This window comes from Parambassis ranga, chromosome 1 (genome assembly GCF_900634625.1).
Source record: "Parambassis ranga chromosome 1, fParRan2.1, whole genome shotgun sequence".
NCBI lineage: Eukaryota > Metazoa > Chordata > Actinopteri > Ambassidae > Parambassis > Parambassis ranga.
In genome coordinates this window covers 22,776,715-22,794,779 of record NC_041022.1, presented here as the reverse complement: position 1 = coordinate 22,794,779, position 18,065 = coordinate 22,776,715, and the positions used below count along the sequence as shown (strand labels likewise).

At 39.6% G+C, this 18,065-nt stretch overlaps 1 protein-coding gene across 1 annotated transcript; it reads right to left on the bottom strand.

Annotated features, from left to right (window-relative positions):
• Positions 1 to 854: 854 nt before the first annotated feature.
• LOC114440140 (MORN repeat-containing protein 4-like) lies at positions 855 to 18,035 on the bottom strand. The gene is made up of 5 exons (XM_028412436.1): positions 17,909 to 18,035; positions 14,310 to 14,381; positions 6,057 to 6,171; positions 3,403 to 3,512; positions 855 to 1,003 (listed from the first exon to the last, which is right to left on the bottom strand). Exons 2-5 carry the CDS (start codon positions 14,374 to 14,376, stop codon positions 855 to 857), a joined length of 441 nt encoding a protein of 146 aa, XP_028268237.1. The 5' UTR covers positions 14,377 to 14,381; positions 17,909 to 18,035.
• Positions 18,036 to 18,065: the final 30 nt, after the last annotated feature.

Genomic DNA, 18,065 nt, shown 5'->3' with positions numbered 1-18,065 from the left:
ATCATTTCTTCAGTGTGCTTCACTGCTCTGTTATTTTTTTACATTTAACTAATATAAACTTGTACACTTGCTTGTAGACACATTTTTCCAGTATCAGCTGACCTAGTCTAGGCAAATTAATTGGAATTAATAAACTGACGTGTTTCTTTTGTATCAATAGAATTAGTACTAGTTCTTTAAGAAATATTATTATGATCTTATATTATATCGGCTATATCTGCATGAGAAGTGTCTTTATGTTTGATCAGTATGTCTATATATATATACTAGTCAACAAATTACATTTTTTTTATTGAATGATTTTTTTCACTCATTGCTTTATTATTAGCAATGAACAATGTAAATTCAGCATTAACGCTTGTCTCATTGTTCATCATTGTTCAGCCTTCATCTCCTAACACACCACCACAGGTAGATCATAAAAACTATAGACTACCTGATAAGAAGAAGGTCTAAGAAGATTCAGCCCAGCTTTGATTCCACATTGCCAGATGTTGTATGTTGTAAAAACCACCAAATCAGTTTACAGGAGAATGTCTGTGTGCACTTTGGGATCCAGACTTTTGTCAGGTTAACTGACCCTGAAGCAGATTTAGCACCAGTTTATCAACTGAACAGCAAATCTGTGTTTGGCTCGGCTGATCCTGAATCAGTGGCTGTGTTAATACTTAGTGGGTGCTTCCATTTCTACTGCATATGATACTGCTGGTATGAAAAATGAAAAAAACATACAACATATGAAAAACATATCTGTCAAAAAACAAAATGGATGAGAGTAAAATGAAACAAATCACTTCGTCAGCTGCTCAAACCAGGAGCATGGTACTGGGGCACTGTGGATGATGAGGTCCACATCACATGGCCAGAGCACGGGCCTTGGCAGCAGCCACCTGCGCCCTCTGCACGGCTCCCTGACTGTTCTCTCTCCTCATCAGCTGATTGGTCTCAAACAGGCCCTCATGGCTGCCACCTCCTCCACCTCCATCCACAAACGTCAGCACTCCTGCAGCAGACAGACAGCTCAACATGTATTTTGCCACAGACAGCAGGAGTGCAGTGACCTGACTGGAAGCCTCGGCTGCGTCAGGCAAAGCAGGGCTGCGGTTATTGACTCTGCTTAATCAAGTTATCTGAATTTTCTGCCTCTGTTTAGGGCACCTGGATTATGTTCACCGGTAATGTGTGATATTCTTTTCAAAGAGTTCAAAGGGGGTGTACAGACTTTGACATCCAAAGGACAAGTTGCCTGGCAACCAGCAGGGACTTGTTGCCCACCATACAACGCTTCCCTAAAACACCAAAGTGTCATTTTTACACTGAACAAACAAGACAGGAAGTGTTAGCACTGGCTTCAGAGGTGCTGGTGGGAGGAGTTTGGATGAAGTTAGGCTATTGTTTACAGTACTTACACTGAGCTAACTGGCTCCTTCTGCTCCATAAGTAAGGACATAACATAACAAAACGTAACACAAAGAAGGAAGGCTCAAAATACAGAAGGGAAATGACAGTGCAAGCCTCAGATCTAAAAAGCTGGGAGTTTAAAAGATGAGGGGCCCCGACAGCAAAGACCTGGTCACCTTTCGTCCTGAGCCAGATCTTAGGAAGAACCAGAAGAGCCCCACCCAGAGATCTGAAGCCAGGCTTTGGCTCAATCAAGATGATTAGCTTAGCGGAGGCACTGACTCACTCATATATTTGTGTTTAAAGTTGTTTCTCTTCCGTCGTGTTTTTGAGTTCTCGGTTAACAGTTACCTGACAATGGGTTCATGTTTATCTAAACCCTGGGTTAAAAGACATTTAGAATTGAAGCTCTTCCCTTTAATGCCTCATGATTTCTGGCTCTAACATGTCAGGAAAGTGAAGGTTGTCTTCCATCTCTATTTTTACAAGCACAAAAATCAAGCCAATTGTCACAGTGACACATTGATCCGCCCTCGCCACCCAGCAGTCTTCAAATAAAAAATGTGTTGATTACCTCCAGAGACTCTGAGCCCAGACACACAGGAGTTTCCGACCAGACAATTAGCACTTTTTCACTGTTTAATATAATTATATATATATATATATATATATATATATATATATATATATATATATATATATATATAAGAACGTTTGAAATGTCTGGAACAAAGAACAGAGACAGATGAACCACTGTGAGGCTGTGAATACTGCCATAATGTAACACAAACCTTAACAATGTGGTTATAAAGAGCAGATTTATTTAGGTTCAGGTAACAAACGTCAGTGGTCATTAAAAAAATATACTGCACCACACCTCTTTGAGTGACAACACCTGAGGTTTTACATTTTTACTTTTAATATTGGGATGTTTATTGGACCATTGGACCAGGCAATTTACATTTTGTTCACTGGTCTGCAAGATGCCCAGTAAATGATAAGCTGGAAGCCCATGGATCTATCCTTTAAGTTATTTAACATTGTCAGCATTGTCTGAGAAAAGGAACACACATTTTAGCACAGTCCCAGGACAAATCACAGAATGAGGCTCAGAGACACGATGGTAACACTAGTTGGGGGTGCTCCTTCTGACAGTGTGAAGAAGTGAGCTGGAAGATGATGACCCCCATCCTGGAAGGGCCAGTCACCATCACAACACAGGTTTTCATTGGTTTGATTCATGACGAGCTCTTGACACCTCAACATATAACTACAGGTTGTAAATATATTCTGTATGAATCAATCATCTGTTCTCACCCATGGAGCTGTTTGTATCTGTTGGGGAAAGCAGTCTTTGCAACTCATATGTTGGCTTCATTTCTGCTTGCATATAACACTGAGCACACAGCTCAAAACTGGGTCTCTCCCAGGAAGTGTCTATGAATTTAATATGACAAACTCCAGACTGGGTCCTCCTGACATCCTTTGGGTCTGATACTCTGGAGAGGAACCCAGCTCTCCATGTCAGCCTCCACCTGCCAGTGGATTACAGACTGGATATATGCTATCCCCATTGCTCTTCTCCCTCTACAGCAATGACTGTATGTTGTGAGACCAGTCTGTCAAACTCAAAATATATAAAATACATGCAGATGACAAATTGGTCTGTCTCATCTCAGCTGGTAATGATTGCATACAGCCATGAGACTGACCAGCTGGCCCTTGGTGTGGTAAGAAAACTGGAGATGGTGGTGGATTTTACATACGTTAAATACATATATAATACATGTATGTAATATACTGAATGTTAAATATCAATAAATAAAATTGTTATTAGAGTTTCTCTGTAGTTTAATAATATAGTCACATATATTTGTTTGTGCATACATAGCCATATAAAGGTGATTCTCAATCTGATTAGTCCACCTGCATCTCTGTATTCAAACGTTACCATTAGAGCAGTGAGTATTTTAAAAATAACCTCACTTTGCTTTATCTTACCGTAGCCATCCACACAACCGCCTTTAAACTCGCCCTCAAATCTCATGCCGTCAAAGCGAGTGAAGATGCCGACACCTTGGAACTTCCCCTGCACAAATTCACCTTCATACCTAAAAAGGCCATTCACATAAATCATATATTTAGAAGTGGAAAAGAGGTACATTACCAGAGTTAAGTAGCAGAGTTGTAGCAGTTTATTTCAAATGTAACTTAGATATTGCCAGCACATGAAAAAGAGCTGAGAACATTTGTAAAAGAATAATTTAATTTAATAGCTGCACATACTGTGACATTGCTGATACTGTCCTTGATTATTAGTAATGTTTGGTATAAACAAAAAGGGGCACACTCATTTTAAATGACATGGTGACTTCTTATGCTAGAATGCACTGATATGAATATGAATATTATCACAGCACAGGCACAGCTACAATTCATGGTGAATATGTGTAGTTTGGACTGAAAGCAGGAAACAAACCTCTGCTGTATTATCTTCACAGCTTATTAAGACATTAGTGTGGGCTGGAGGTCACACACACTACAGTTCATCTGACACTGAAAAGAGTTTCTGGTGAATATTCTTGTAACCTTAAAATATTATACATTTAGCCTTAGAAACATGCTTTTGTACTTTCACAGCCCTTGAAGAATAAATCAAATTTTTGCCCAAGTAAAATCATAACAGTTGGCATTCAACAAGCTACACTTACACTTTTATGTCACTTGAACACCTCACCTTCACCAAACTCACAAAGTAAAAGTTTTTTTTTGTGTTTCTTGGGGTTAATGAAGTGCAACCTTTAATGAAAATTCTTGTCTGAGAAATAAATAAAGAAAAGATGTTTCCTCCTGCTCAGGAATGATCTGCAGCTGAAGAAGTACTTCAAAAACAATCTGCTTCAACATGTATGAGCAATGAAAGCGCCCATACAAAACTGATAGGGATGCACCGAAATGAAAATTCTTGGCCCGAAACCAAAAACTGAAAATGAGGAAACCAAGGCCAAAACCTGAAAACTGAATCCAGTTATTAGTATCATTGCATTCATGGCTCACTAAAATCAAGGCATTGCAATGGCAGAAATTAATATATAAAATTATGAACACATTTATTTAGCACATTCCAACAATGCACAATATAAAATAAAATTCAAAATAAAATGTTAAACTTGACCCCGCTCGTATACATTAAATAATAATGTACAGGCCTACTGGACTGCTGAAAGATTGTAGAATTAAATATAATACAGATAACCATCCGACTGTTGAGTAGTTGAGCTTGTCAAGAAAGATTTGAGAGATTTAATTTAAATAGGGCCAGTGCATAAATAAACATTCATGTCAAATTAAAAAAAAAAAAAATCTAGCAGAAAAATAAAATCATCTGATAGTCACATATGTCCTTTTTCATTCCCACATCGAAGTAATGCTCTTTATAACGCTGATCAAGTACATTCGCGATGAAGTGAAGAGGATCTGAATAGAGCTCAGTGGAATGTGTGCTGACTCTAAGAGTGTACTTTTCATTGTTTTCACTGTGGTCCATCTCAACCTCTGTGCTTAGAAGACGCTTTAGTGCTGCGTTTAAAGGAATAACGTCTGAGCTGCTCAAATGGGGCAAGAAAAGAGAGAATGTTCTTTATTGAGACCCACTCACTCCGATATATTGAAATACGTCCACACCGCATGCTGGGCCTTCCAAACAAGCCCGTGCTGGCCGTGGTTTTTGCTTGTGTCATCACAACATCCTGTTGTGTCGGTGATAAAAGTCTTTCGGCTGAAAACCGAAAATGCATTTTTGGGCCATTTCCGGCTGAAGATTTTTGGTGGCTGAATATTCGGTGCATCCCTAAATACTCAGGATAAAACCACTTTTTCTGTAAGTCTATCATTGCGTTACTGTCTGCAGCGTTTTCACCCTCTCACTTTTCTTATGATTTTTAAGTTGCAGAGTTTTGGAAGTCTCAGCCATATATATTTCTCATTGACAGTAAAAACTATGGACAGACGAGCAGGGTTCAGGGGGGTGGGCAATCGTGGAAGCAGGAAACTCGCGCTGTGATACGTCAAACGTCTGTCGCTGAAGCGGCAACGGCCATAATTATGTGTAATTTTAAGTCCGAATACAATTGAAACGAGTGAGTTGTAAAAAAATTCACCCCCGTACAATTGACACTAGAAGAGAACCTATCATTTAAGACCAGAGTGGTTTTTTGTTTGTTTAACATGGGAGTCTATGGGAAATGACTCGCTTTTGGAGCCAGCCCCCAGCAGTTGCGGCGTGAACTACAAGTTTTGACACTTCCGCATGGGCTTCAACTTTGAGCCCCGAAGGTTGTGGCTTGATATTTCTGCCTTCTTGCCACAAACCTGGTTACTCAGAAAACTCTACAAACCTTGTTCTGAGCAATTTTATGTAGGAACTGTACTTTACCAAATAAAACCCAACAACTGCACCACTAAGGCAGCATGATGGTTCAGTCTAGGAGGAGTTACACTGTTTCACATATAAGTCTGAATAGATATAAAATCTGAATATTTTCTTTTGGGCTGAAGTGTCTCTAAACATGTTAATATATGAAAGGTAGAGATAACACATGGAAGAACATTTAGATAAAATAGCTTGTTCAGATATTCTGATGTGAGGAACAAACCTGGAGCCATCAGGAAAGACCAGCAGCCCGCAGCCGTTGAAGAGGCCGTTCTCAAACTGTCCAGTGTAACACGTCCCGTCACTGAAGGTCAGCTGACCCAGGCCATGACGCAGACCTGTAGAAACAACAAGGGGCTCATAAAGTTATTAAACAGTCAGGTAATATAAGACGCAAGCAGACAGAGACAGGCAGGGATGACCTCACACTGTCATGACAGTAATCGTGACTCCAGGCCATTTGCTTTGTGAAAATTCTTTGGGTATGGAATCTCTACCCTTCAGTTCCACTCAATAGAAACCTTATCGCACTGTTTGTAACCAATGGCTTTATGTGATGACTTTCTGCTTGACTCGTTCAAACATTTTTGCAAATAAGTTTTAAGTCTTTATAGCAAAACTGACAATTTTGTGAATGTGTCTGGGAAACAGAAAAAATAAAGTACACAGATTATTACTGCTCGTATTGTTTTGTTAAAGTTCATATTTATAGTATATAACTATAGTACAAATACACATTTTAAAAGGTGTTGTGTAGTATTTTCTTTCATAGATCAATCCATTCGCAGGTATGTTTGCTGAACAGCATTTCAGGATTGCAGAGCGTATCAAGTCAAATAACGGGTCTTGCTATAAATGCTAATTTGATTGTTATAGATTATAGAGGATTATTGAGGCAAATACGGACGCACATTCTAAATCTCTGTGCAATGCATGGTTTGTTGTACTGTAATTTGTCTGTCTCCATTGAATGGGTACAATTGTAACTGGTATTAAACTGAATTGAATGAATCTAAACTCCTTCAATGTACAAAGCACATTTAATTAATTCAGTCCTTGAAAACAAGATTAGTTGAAGGTTAACTTTCTCTTCCTCATACTGTTTGTGTAAGGTGGTGGTGTTCCATATGTTTATTGCATTTTTCAGAGATGCTTGGCATGAAGTGAAGCAGGAGACCGAGCATCTCTTTAAATAGACATTGTTTGTTTTTTGTAGTCTTGGCACACATTGACGCAACAGGTATCAAGAGTTCATATTTGTGATATGTCTGCACAGAGATGATCTTATATGAACAAATAGAACTGTAAGACTGCCAGGTTTTTTAATGATCTGTTGCCTCTAAGACAAAATAAAACGACAGCTTTATAATATCTGCAGCAAAATTGTCCTGTGTATCATTAGTACAGAGGAGCATCTTCATGTGTCTCTACATACATCCCTATCAAGTTCCACAGATACATGAGATGTCTGCACTTTACATGTGAAGCTGAAAAAAGACTGAATGCAGGGAAACATCTAGACTAAAGGTGCCTGTCCAGATAATTTCAACTGATCAGGTTTCTTGTTTCTGTCATTTCCATTTCCACATCTTAATATAAGTCAATAGCTACTATTAATTTCTCACAGGAAGCTACCTACTTTAAACTACTGAGGTTTGGCCACAGCTGAGTGGCTAGAAGTTTGGCAAGCTACATTGTTGTGCTTCCTGTAATCCCACAAAAGTTGCAAGCACCCATCTACCTCATATAGGTGAGGGTTATTCTTTTACAGGGTTCTTGCAGGTTTTAGTAAGTTAAATCTTAGACCTTTTTAGGACCTTTCAAGACCATTGTGACTGAAATTTTAGACCAACACTACTCATTACCCGAAACAAGATGCTGCAAATATCAGTACTACTGTTATATGACAGATGCTTTGTAATTGAGTGAAGAATCCAAAGCACCTCCGATTTTGATGTCTCATTGGAACCAAATCAAAGGTCATTAGTCGAAGTGGTGGTGACACTGCGCAGGGGTGATATACAAAACTGGGTGATGGCTTGAGCCCGCTGAAGGCTTTTTACAGCAAGCTGATGTTCGTCCACCTTGGAGTGAGACTCAAGTGCTTTCACACCCAAGGTTCCTAACTGGATGGTCCTCTTGCAAGGTTTACAACCGGCTTGCTGGTTGCAAGCAACCACGCGTTTTCTACGACAAGAGGGTGAAGTGACTGAACACGAAGCATCCCAAACATGGCCAAAAACTGACCAGCAGTTATCGCGGGATTTGTAGTGCCACGTTCCAACAACGGTAGCTATCCAAGCCCCTCAGAAAGAGACAATGCAAAAGCAGCTTTTACTGCAGCCAACACTTCACAAAAAAATAAAAATTAAGACTTTTGGGTGAAAATCTGGTAGTTTTAACACTTTTTAAGGCCTTAAATTTAAAGTTTTTAGACTTTTTAAGGCCCTGCAAGAACCCTACTTTCAGTTTGCAGAGCAGGGCTTTGTAGTTTTATAGTGCTCCTCAGAGCCATGTTAGCCTGGAGCTTCTGGAAAGTTCCAGACTTGCCCAGAGCAGGGACTCTGGCATCTATCAGGACCTGTGAAGCCAAAACCAGGGTTTGAGTTTGCCGGTAGCATGGTTGGCCTGGAAACTGGTCAAAATTAACCTGAAACTATAATGTGGAGAACATGGATTTTATAGTTCAAGTGCAATATCTTCCATGTAACAGACAGGAGGGAAGAAGCTGGGCGCTACACATTTATTTTATTTTTTATTTATAAGATCTCTTCACTCACCTTTAGTCATGAAACTAATATTTACCAGAAGACCAATACTCAAGTCAAGTCTGGTATATTTTTTATTTATATAGTGCTTCTTCCACAGGCTAGCGGGGCTCTCTGGGTCACAAGCTTGGAAATCTGGGAGAGGCTCAGAGAAGGGCTGCTGCTCCTCCACTTCAAAGAGTTGTGGTGAATCCGTTTGGAGGAATAGAAGGCAGAGCCACCTGGGCGGAGGTCCCCAGGATAAGAGCCAGGACTCACCAGATGGCAATAAAATGGCTGGGAATCACTCAGGAGCACATAGAGGAGGTAGCTGGAGAGTTTGGGGTATCTATCTCCTTCACAGCCCTAAATGGTGTGAAAGTGTTAAATGGGTGGATGGTTAGGGCTAACAAAGCTAATGCAGAAATGCAAGTAAAATTTCCAATAAAACTGAGAAAAATGGTATCATAACCTCACTGCTCTCTGCTTAGCTTTACTTGGAACTGGAGAACCCACTGTTGGTTAAAAAAAAGGAGGAAGACAGACATAGATTTTAATTTAGATTTTCACATATTGTAAGATTCGTAATTGGTGCTAGCAGACAAAAAGTGGGCTGCTCTCTTTCATCTTTCACCTGTTAAAATGTTCCCAGAGAGGTGAGAACTAATTTTCCTTCTAATTCTACAATTAATTTCCAGCATTAGCGGGGTGGCAGCTGACAGCGGAAGAGAGGGAAAGAAGTGAACACTTCACCCTGCCAGCTTCTATTAGCAGGCCCTGTGGGATTTAGGAGAATATCTGGATGTGAGGCACAGTTGGACATAAGCTAAAGAGGTCCTAGTATCCTCGTAACAAGGGAATAGGATTTACTGTGAGCTCGCCAAGTGGCATGAAAGCAAAAAGACCACAAGACCTGGAGAAGGAAGAGGGGTTCTAAACAGACTGGGATGAGGTGGTGTGGAAACATGCTGCTTAGCAGGGGGTGAAGCTGGGGGGAGCTAGAGAGCGCTGTCCCTTGCTCCTAGCTAATGGTAAAGTAAATTAGGCAGTCCATCTGCCAGGGCTGCTTAAAGTGCTGCTCTCTGCCTAATCTCAGCAGGGTTTTCATGGGAGATTTGGAGAAGAGATTTGGCTGAAACTAAATCTGGAGCTCTGCATTCCATTGTCAGTCATTCCTTTTCCTGCATCCATGTATGCTGGCATATGTGTGTGCACAAGCTGGACTCGATTACATATATATATATATATATATATATATATATATATATATATATATATATATATATATATATATATATATATATATACAGTACATGAGCAAAGAAGAAGGCCATCAGCAGCTTAAACTCAACTCCTCAGCCTGCAGGAGCCCTGACAGCCTGAGGCAGAAATTTCACGGACTGACTGCTGAAACACAACAGTCTGCTAAGTGTCAAAGAGGCCACAGTCAACTGGCAACAAATGCACACAGCACTGTCTTCCACCAAGCATTTCAACAGCGTGTCATAGTATAAATGATGTTATTGAATATAATGAAATCAAGTAGCAACACAGTTAGCCTTTCGCAGACTGCTATGAAGCAAAGAGTTTATTTTTTCACTGGAGGTTTAGATTATCAGCGGATTGTAAGGGACAGTAATTTCCTCTCCTAGATTTGATCCCTCCAGACAGACTCTAATCTGTCGTTCAGCTCCTTTGTAACGCCTCTCTCCAATCGCATGTTGGGTCATGGTCTCCAGCTAATTACGTTTAGCAGAATTTGTCCGGCTTTCATGTCAATCAATAGCGGTAAGGCGTAGATGTTAAATGACCACACAGGCAAAGTACAGTAGTAAATGGCTCTGGCTGTGCCTTGACTGTATGTTCACAACCTACTTCCTGTAACCTGATAGCTCATAGGCCTGTCTTCAAGCAGCAATCCTCTGAATTATTCATGTGACACCGAAGACCTCTGTCTGACACACACCTACATGTTTGTGTGCAAACAAAGACTTTGCATGCATGGATGCAGACATGTACATGACACACATCAACCTGCGTTCACTACAACAGCCTGTAACACACACACACACACAAGTTTGCAGTGTTAAAACAAGTTTTCACATGATAACAATCAGGATGAATCAGAATTATGGCCAGCCCCCCTGATCCAGGACATATACTCTTCCAGCATCTTCCATCATGATCAACATGACAACCACTTCCTACAGCTGAGGCACTCACTACTTACAGGAAACCTCTCCTATAATGGCCCAAATTGTATGGACAAATCCCATGTAAACACTGCGCGGTCAGTGTTATATGTTACATGTGACCACGTGTATGCACTACGGACAAATTCTTTGCATGTGTGACAAAGTGGTTCTAACTTCCGGTTAAAAAACTTCAACAAGTAATATTGTGACTCAAGGCTTTTCTATTTGTTGGATACGTTTTTGCATAAAAGGGAAATAAAATGCTGAAGATACAGTCAAAAGCTCGATAATATAATGTTCAGTGTTTTAGATATTTCAAAAGTCAAGCATGTACTGCACCTCCTGGGGCACATTCCTCTGAAAAAACAAAAAAAAAAACAATATGGAGCTTTAAACATGAACTCTACAACTCAGCTTTTTTTTTTTGCTAAATTCACAATTTTTCTCAAAAGTTTCTCAATTATTCATGCTATACTAAGGTGAGAAGTCCCTATAAATACATATATATGGATATGTCTTTTCCTGAAAATCACCTACACCCCAGCAGTGACAGAACAATAGTTGTTTTGTAGGTGTTCTTAAAGAGTTAGTCACTTCCTGGAAAATAATAAAAAAAAAAGGCCTGATGACTCATCTCGCATAAGGAGGCGTATACTATGTTTGCCTTCAGTTAAATGCTTTCTTCAATTCTTATGTCCCTTCCTCTCCTTCACCAGCACCACTGCAATGACAGAGCTAATGATAGACCGGGCCTTCTCTGGCCATCAGTCCTGACCAATCAGAACAGACGTGGCTCCTTGGCTCCCTCTTTATCCAGGAAACACACAAATATACAGAAACAAATGACACCTTGCTAGCTGCTGCTTGGGAATTCTGTTGCACATCTGAGGTGGAAATGAGGAGAGTCTGAACACCGACATGACTGCTGTGAGGTGAAACTTGTCGCGCAAGGCAATTGACACAACAGCATGTTTACGATTATGCAACACCAGGATGCTCTTTGAGACTGTGTTCTGAGACACTTAGTTTATCATAAGAAATGGCAGCAAAAAAGGGTCTTAGTGGCATGACTAGGATGACAAGGAACTAATAAAGCATAAAGAACAGCACAGATTTGTGTTCAATATTTGAAGCCAATACAAACAGATGCAATCAAGAATATTGACATTACCCTGGCAGTTCACAGTTCACAGCCAACACAGAGCTGCATCTATCACAGCTGATCTTTCCACACTTAGAAACGTCTGAGCTAAAAAAACCAACACTGCCGTGTACTAAAACCCAGCGCCACAGCCAAACCAGTTTAACAGTTTTTTTGCTAATTGTGCAGAAACCATATGTTTATCCCCACACGTCTCACACACGCTTCAGTGCCAAACTTTTGTTCTTTGTGTAACCTTGCCCTAAAGGTTGTCTATGTGTTTTGTCAAATACTGATTTAGGTAGTGTGATATCCTGTCTCAGCAGGCTCGTTGGCACCAGATGGTCTCTGCCTGCTTGTGTGTGCAGATTAGTTACTGACTTCAGTTTGACACCTTTTTCCATGTTTTTTGTTGCCTATTAGATACAATCTGTTTGTGTGAGGGTGCAGGTTCATTTAAAAACTACTTTTACCGCAGTGTCTCATTTACTGTACACCTACTTCTCTCCTGACTCGCCAGTCAAACAGAAAATCCTACATTAATTAAAAGCTGCTGGAGTTAATTTATTTTCATCATATTTACTGTCAATCCCACTATTTGTCCTAACAGGTTGTTGTGATGACACACACATCTCTCTTGCTTCTATTGAACTATAAGATAAGGTAAGATAAGATAAAACTTTATTAATCCCAAAGGAAATTCTTGTGCTTGAGGTATCAAGTTACAAATTACAGTCTGTGGTTGTAACAGAATAAATATAGAAGCTTATCACACCAAAATATATGCACAAAGGGTTTATAAACGGTATTTAAAAGGTATTTTAAAACTGTAGAAATTTATCACAGCAGCGATTATTTCATTTTTTTTTAAATCACACAACCATTAAAAGTAATAGTATAAATATGGTGCTTGATAGGACCGCCTAAGGGAGAGATGATTTGATTATGAGACAATTTTGAACACCTACTACTACATACTGTAGTTGTTCTTTTATCGTACTACTGCTTACCCTTTAATGTCTGTTTTCCATTGACATACAGTAGCTTTTAACACAGTTGTCAACTCTGTCTACAGGGGTGAAAATGTGAGCACTTTCTATAGACTTTACATTTTTTGAAAATACAAATTCTGCTGATTCTCCACTCCTCTATTAAGTTCTTATAGAGGTAAAAGTTGAATCTAGTGGCTGCAGAATATAGGACATTTATGGGCCCACACAAACTGTAATGGTGAAATCTCTTCAATATGGTATTATTCTATCATAGTATTACTACTATCATTAGAAGTCACATTTGCATTAAGGATTTATAGTATCATCCTGCAGAACAATAGCCTCAGTCACTAATGATCAGACCTTTGTTATGTGTCTTGACGCCTTGGTGTTTTGTTGCTGTTTATAACTCTGGCTGTGTGTTTGGGCTGATGGTCAAGCTTTTAGAAGATTTCAGAGTTGATCAGAAGCCTCTCTGATGTGTGATGGATGAAAATCTAAACATCTAAAGTGCCTTGCATAGTGCTCAATCACAGTGCTTCATCACTGGACAGTTTCCCTGAGATGCTGAAGGCTCTGTATAGTGGATTGTCTTGGCCTTGTTGCAGTGTATTTCAGTGCAAACAGTAAATCATAGGGTGTGTTCAAATTTGCTTATTTTTAAATCAAGCAAAGATCTTATCCTGTGCCATAAACTGCGCCAATTTAAGGTAATAGAAACAGATGACATTATATTGATACAAACAAACAAAAACCACAGAATATCAATGACTACTGCCTGTAATAATGGACTGTAATCGACTGTTAATGACCAGAGCCTCCACAGTGGCTGACAGATGAAAGCTGTCAAATTTAAGCTAAAGAAACTGAAAGTCTGGTCTTCACTTTTTTATCAATAGTGTCATCATGTCAAGAGATAAAGAGCTCTCTAAGGCCTCTAGAAGAATGTTGTGGATGTCTGAGAGTCCGGCAAAAAGGATTCAACAAGATCTGAAAGACGGCAGTGGATGCTTCTGAGGCAATTGATTTTTGTTCAATGATGTTATTTATATATATATATATATATATATACACAGAGAAAGATTTATGTACGGTTATACCTACACCTTGCACTAGAGTAGCAGAGTTTAGGAAAAAGGACCGTCAGATCAAAACAAAATGCCATTAATTCATATAGATGTCCCAAATGGTGTCTGTTAATTCAAATAAGGTCTGAGCACTGCACTTTTGTTGCTGCAGATTATGCTTGCTACATTAAGAGCATTACTCTATTGTTATGTGATATTTACATGGGCTGTGCCCTTGCCTGCAAATTATTGTCTTAATCACATTATAACACTACTGCTGTTCAGGCAAATGTAGCAGGCAGTGATGGAGGATGGGTGTGTGACTGAGCCTTGCCTTCTTTCCATTCGCCGTGGTACTCCTCGCCGTTGGAGTAGGTGAAGGATCCTCGTGTCAGGGTCATGGGTCCTATAGGCACACATGACAGCACAGGAAAACCATCATCAAGACCCAGATCTTTTCACCTGTAGCGCTGACATTCTGATTCAGACACACAGAGCTGAGAGTTCATTAAAAGATGTGGCCACCTCTCAGCCCACAGCAGGTTAATTGCTAGTTCTGTGTGGTGCAGCCAGCCTGCAGAGCAATCAAGCTCAGATTATGCAGCCTGGAGCGCCATAGAAACTGTCCAACTATTCCCGCCACAGTAAAAACTGCTCAGTGTATAACTAACAACCTCAGGTTGCACTTTTTCCTGGTGCATATTTTCAGTTTTATTTTGTCGAACTCACCTCTTTCAAGCTGTTTACTTCCTTCACCTGTGTGTCTCCTGACTCTGTGATTGTCCAATGATGTGTGTCATCTCTGTCTCATTGTCTCACATCTGACTGGATTTAGTCAGTGCGTGTATCTAGGGTTTTGGCAATTTTATTAACTTTTAGTAAATTTTTGATATAGTTTAGGTTTTTCTAACCTAACCACTGCATTTTCCTATTTTTTGTTGGGCCTGTTTGCCTATTTATTTGACTTGTGTGATTGTTGAATATATCATTCTTATTGTCCTTTAGGACACAAGGCTGGACTTTTGATACATCTTAGTGGGGTTTAAAATGAGATTTTCTTAAATCTGAAGAACAGTGACATCCTGATAAATCGACACATTTCAACAAGACCTGGTCATTGACAAAGAGTCTAAGGCTGTGTCTTTATTCAGGCGCTGCATCCTTCAAAGGCTGCTGCCTCGTGGCTACCTTATTAAGCTCATTTAGTCTTCATCTGTAGTCAAGAATTGTGCTCTTTTCCTGGTTGTGTCCATTTGTTGGACCTTTTTTTCTAAAGGCTATAGCATATATATGCAGTATTCCACTAACAGAACTTTACTAGCTATGGATTACTCTTGTAAATGTGTCAGCTGTAGCGGTCAAGGCTATGAAATAGCAGCAGTGCTTTGCAAACGCTGGTGACACAAATATAAAATAAGAAATCACAATGCCTGGTTAATGTACTTTGCAGGATTCACCTTGAGAGCAGTATAGAAACTGGGTTTTTTCTCTTATCTTGTATGAAGTGAAGTTAAGGCTAGCAGATTTTTCCAATCGCTTCTAGTTTGACAGATACAGGCAATCACAGCCAATCCGCCAGTTAGCGAGTGAAGCAGCAAATACAAATCACTATGCTAGTATTCAGGATGACTGGAGACAGCTAAGAAGAGGCTGTGTAGAGAAACAAGCAGTATTTGGGAAGGAGCAGTCTGAAGGTGAGGCAGTAAATGTGAAGAACACTGCAACACACTAAATTAGTAAAGCCATACTCGCTGTCACAATGGCATCTGCTGATAAATCCTTATTACGCATAATGTACCCTGTTCAGCACCTCAGCAGCTAATATTACGTTGTTAACAAGTTAGATAGGGAGCTGTATGATGCTAGTAGAAGTATGTTATTTTTATAGCAGTCTCAATGTGCTGGCTTACCTATAGCTACCACTCACCACTGTCTGTTTTTTTACCATGCAGTATTAAGACATAGGCAGAAGAAGAGATTGTAAGATTGAATTTGTAAGTGATTTCTTACAAATGTTCTGTAGGTGGGCATTCATTAGTTTTAGAGGCTGAAAATGAAGTTGTTTTATTTTTATCACTGCACCCTGCTTTTGTAGGAGTCAGTTGCCAGAGACCTCAGTGGTTTTAGAGGCACAGGGACGCTCACAGGTGAGCAATGAATACATTTAGAATTAAATTGCCTCATGTTTTTCTGAGGTTACAGTTTTATTTAAGAAATATAGGCTTGCGTGTTTTTATTGTGTGTGTTTGAGCATGTTTCTGGAGGACGGATATAACATTTCATAATTAACATTAATTAAATGTTTTGATTAGGATGAAGGTGAGTATGACAAAAAAAATGAAAAAGCAAAAGACAGGAGGACAAAGCAGCTATGAAGAATGCAGACATAAAGCACTAAACTTCATCAGATTATTGTTTAAATAAAAATATTTAAAATCATATTACAGTAGAGTTTTAATTTGTACCTGACCTTCTTTGTCTTCAGAATAACTTAATACAGAGAATGTTCTTTTACTTAAGAATCAGGGCTGTGCTGGAAAGAGATGGGTAAATTCTAACAATATGAGTGAGTGGCATAAATGGCTCTTACAGTGTTGATCACGGATGGGCATATTGAAATTGTAGATAATGCAGTCTAATTCACAAACACTAAGCTATAGCTGGGTTGTGCTGACAATTATAGTCAGCAGAATATTCAATATCTTGGTTGAATTTGGTGCATAAATTCTATTTGTATGTCTTTAATAAAGGAGGTATTTAGTTGCGTTTACCTTCAGTCTTGCTCAGAAACCCCTCTCAGACATTCCTCATTGCCCACACTTTTAAAAAGCTTGCTGCCAGAACACCAGAGAGTTTAGTGTGTAGAATCTAGTGTAGCTTTTCACAATAAAACACAGTGAGACTGAACTCTTTTAAAACCTGTACATAAAAATCAATTGTGTCAATACATATTGATCATTTTGATTAGTGTAGGTAGATCATTTGGACTTGGTCATTTAGGCTTATTTTGGCTCCCTAGCTGTAGCACCATCCACAGAGACACAATAAGTAAAAACATACACCATTCAGACATCCTGTTGGTTTGTATGTGACACATCTCCGCATGTGACAAATAAACCTGTCACTGATGTTACAATTGAAACAGCTTTTGTGCATCACTTCACAGGTAAATAAATAAGAGCAAATGAGCTAATGTGAAAGCAACAAGCAAAAGCTGCTATTGCGTGAATCTGTAGCCTCTGGTGAAGATACAACACCGCTACTATTAAAGGTGGGCTAGAAGAGAGGGGACACCAAGACCCAGTTTTACAGTTGACTGGTTTGGTGCTTACTGTTTTTGGTTTGTGTGAAGAGATGGGTTACTGTGTGCTGCTCAAAGTAGTTTTATATATATATGGTTAAATAGCACTTGTATTTGTGCCATTCATTTGTCATGTTTACATGACACACGTGCATGTTTGTAATATTTAAAGCAGAAGAAAAAAGATTGTGCTTTGTATAAATATGTATAAATGTACAACTTTAGTGTAGAAGATAGTTGTACAGCAGGTCACCTGGTTTGCCCTGGGTTCGCTGTATTAGCTACTATGTTTCCACTGAAACACTGTGATGAACCAGCTAGTTTTTTCTGTCCTTTTCTTCTGTTGTAACACTGACGGTGTAGAAGTCGAGCCATCCGACAGGAGCATTAAGAGCAGTAAGAATCATTCAAGGCCTGTGTATGAAGATGAATAATTGCCTAAATGCCATCAGGCATGTTGTCAGATTAGACTGGAGGAGGAGTGTGTATTCCTCCATCTAATGTTGCCACAGTAACGGCGCCCTAATCCTTTTCATCCTGCCGGCATGACGCTGTCGGCCTCCAAAACACACATACAATGATACACACACACACGGGGAGAAGGCCCGGAGGAAGAAAAATAAACGCTTTACCTGTTTTATAAAACGGCAACTCGGCCCCTGTCTCTACATCGCTGAAAACAACACGGCAGTTGGGGATTTCTGCTGCTCTTTAGCCTTTTTCCGTAGCTGCTAGTTTCCTCTCAGAGCTGCCTCAGCATCGCTGCAAAGCGCAGCGATGCGATTGGCT

Coding starts and splice junctions, on each gene's coding strand:
- LOC114440140 (XM_028412436.1), bottom strand. CDS start 14,376: ATGACCCTGACACGAGGATCCTTCACCTACTCCAACGGCGAGGAGTAC. Junction 3,513..6,056: donor GTCTTTCCTGATGGCTCCAG/GTTTGTTCCTCA, acceptor TGGCCTTTTTAG/GTATGAAGGTGAATTTGTGC. Junction 1,004..3,402: donor CGGTTGTGTGGATGGCTACG/GTAAGATAAAGC, acceptor TGTCTGCTGCAG/GAGTGCTGACGTTTGTGGAT.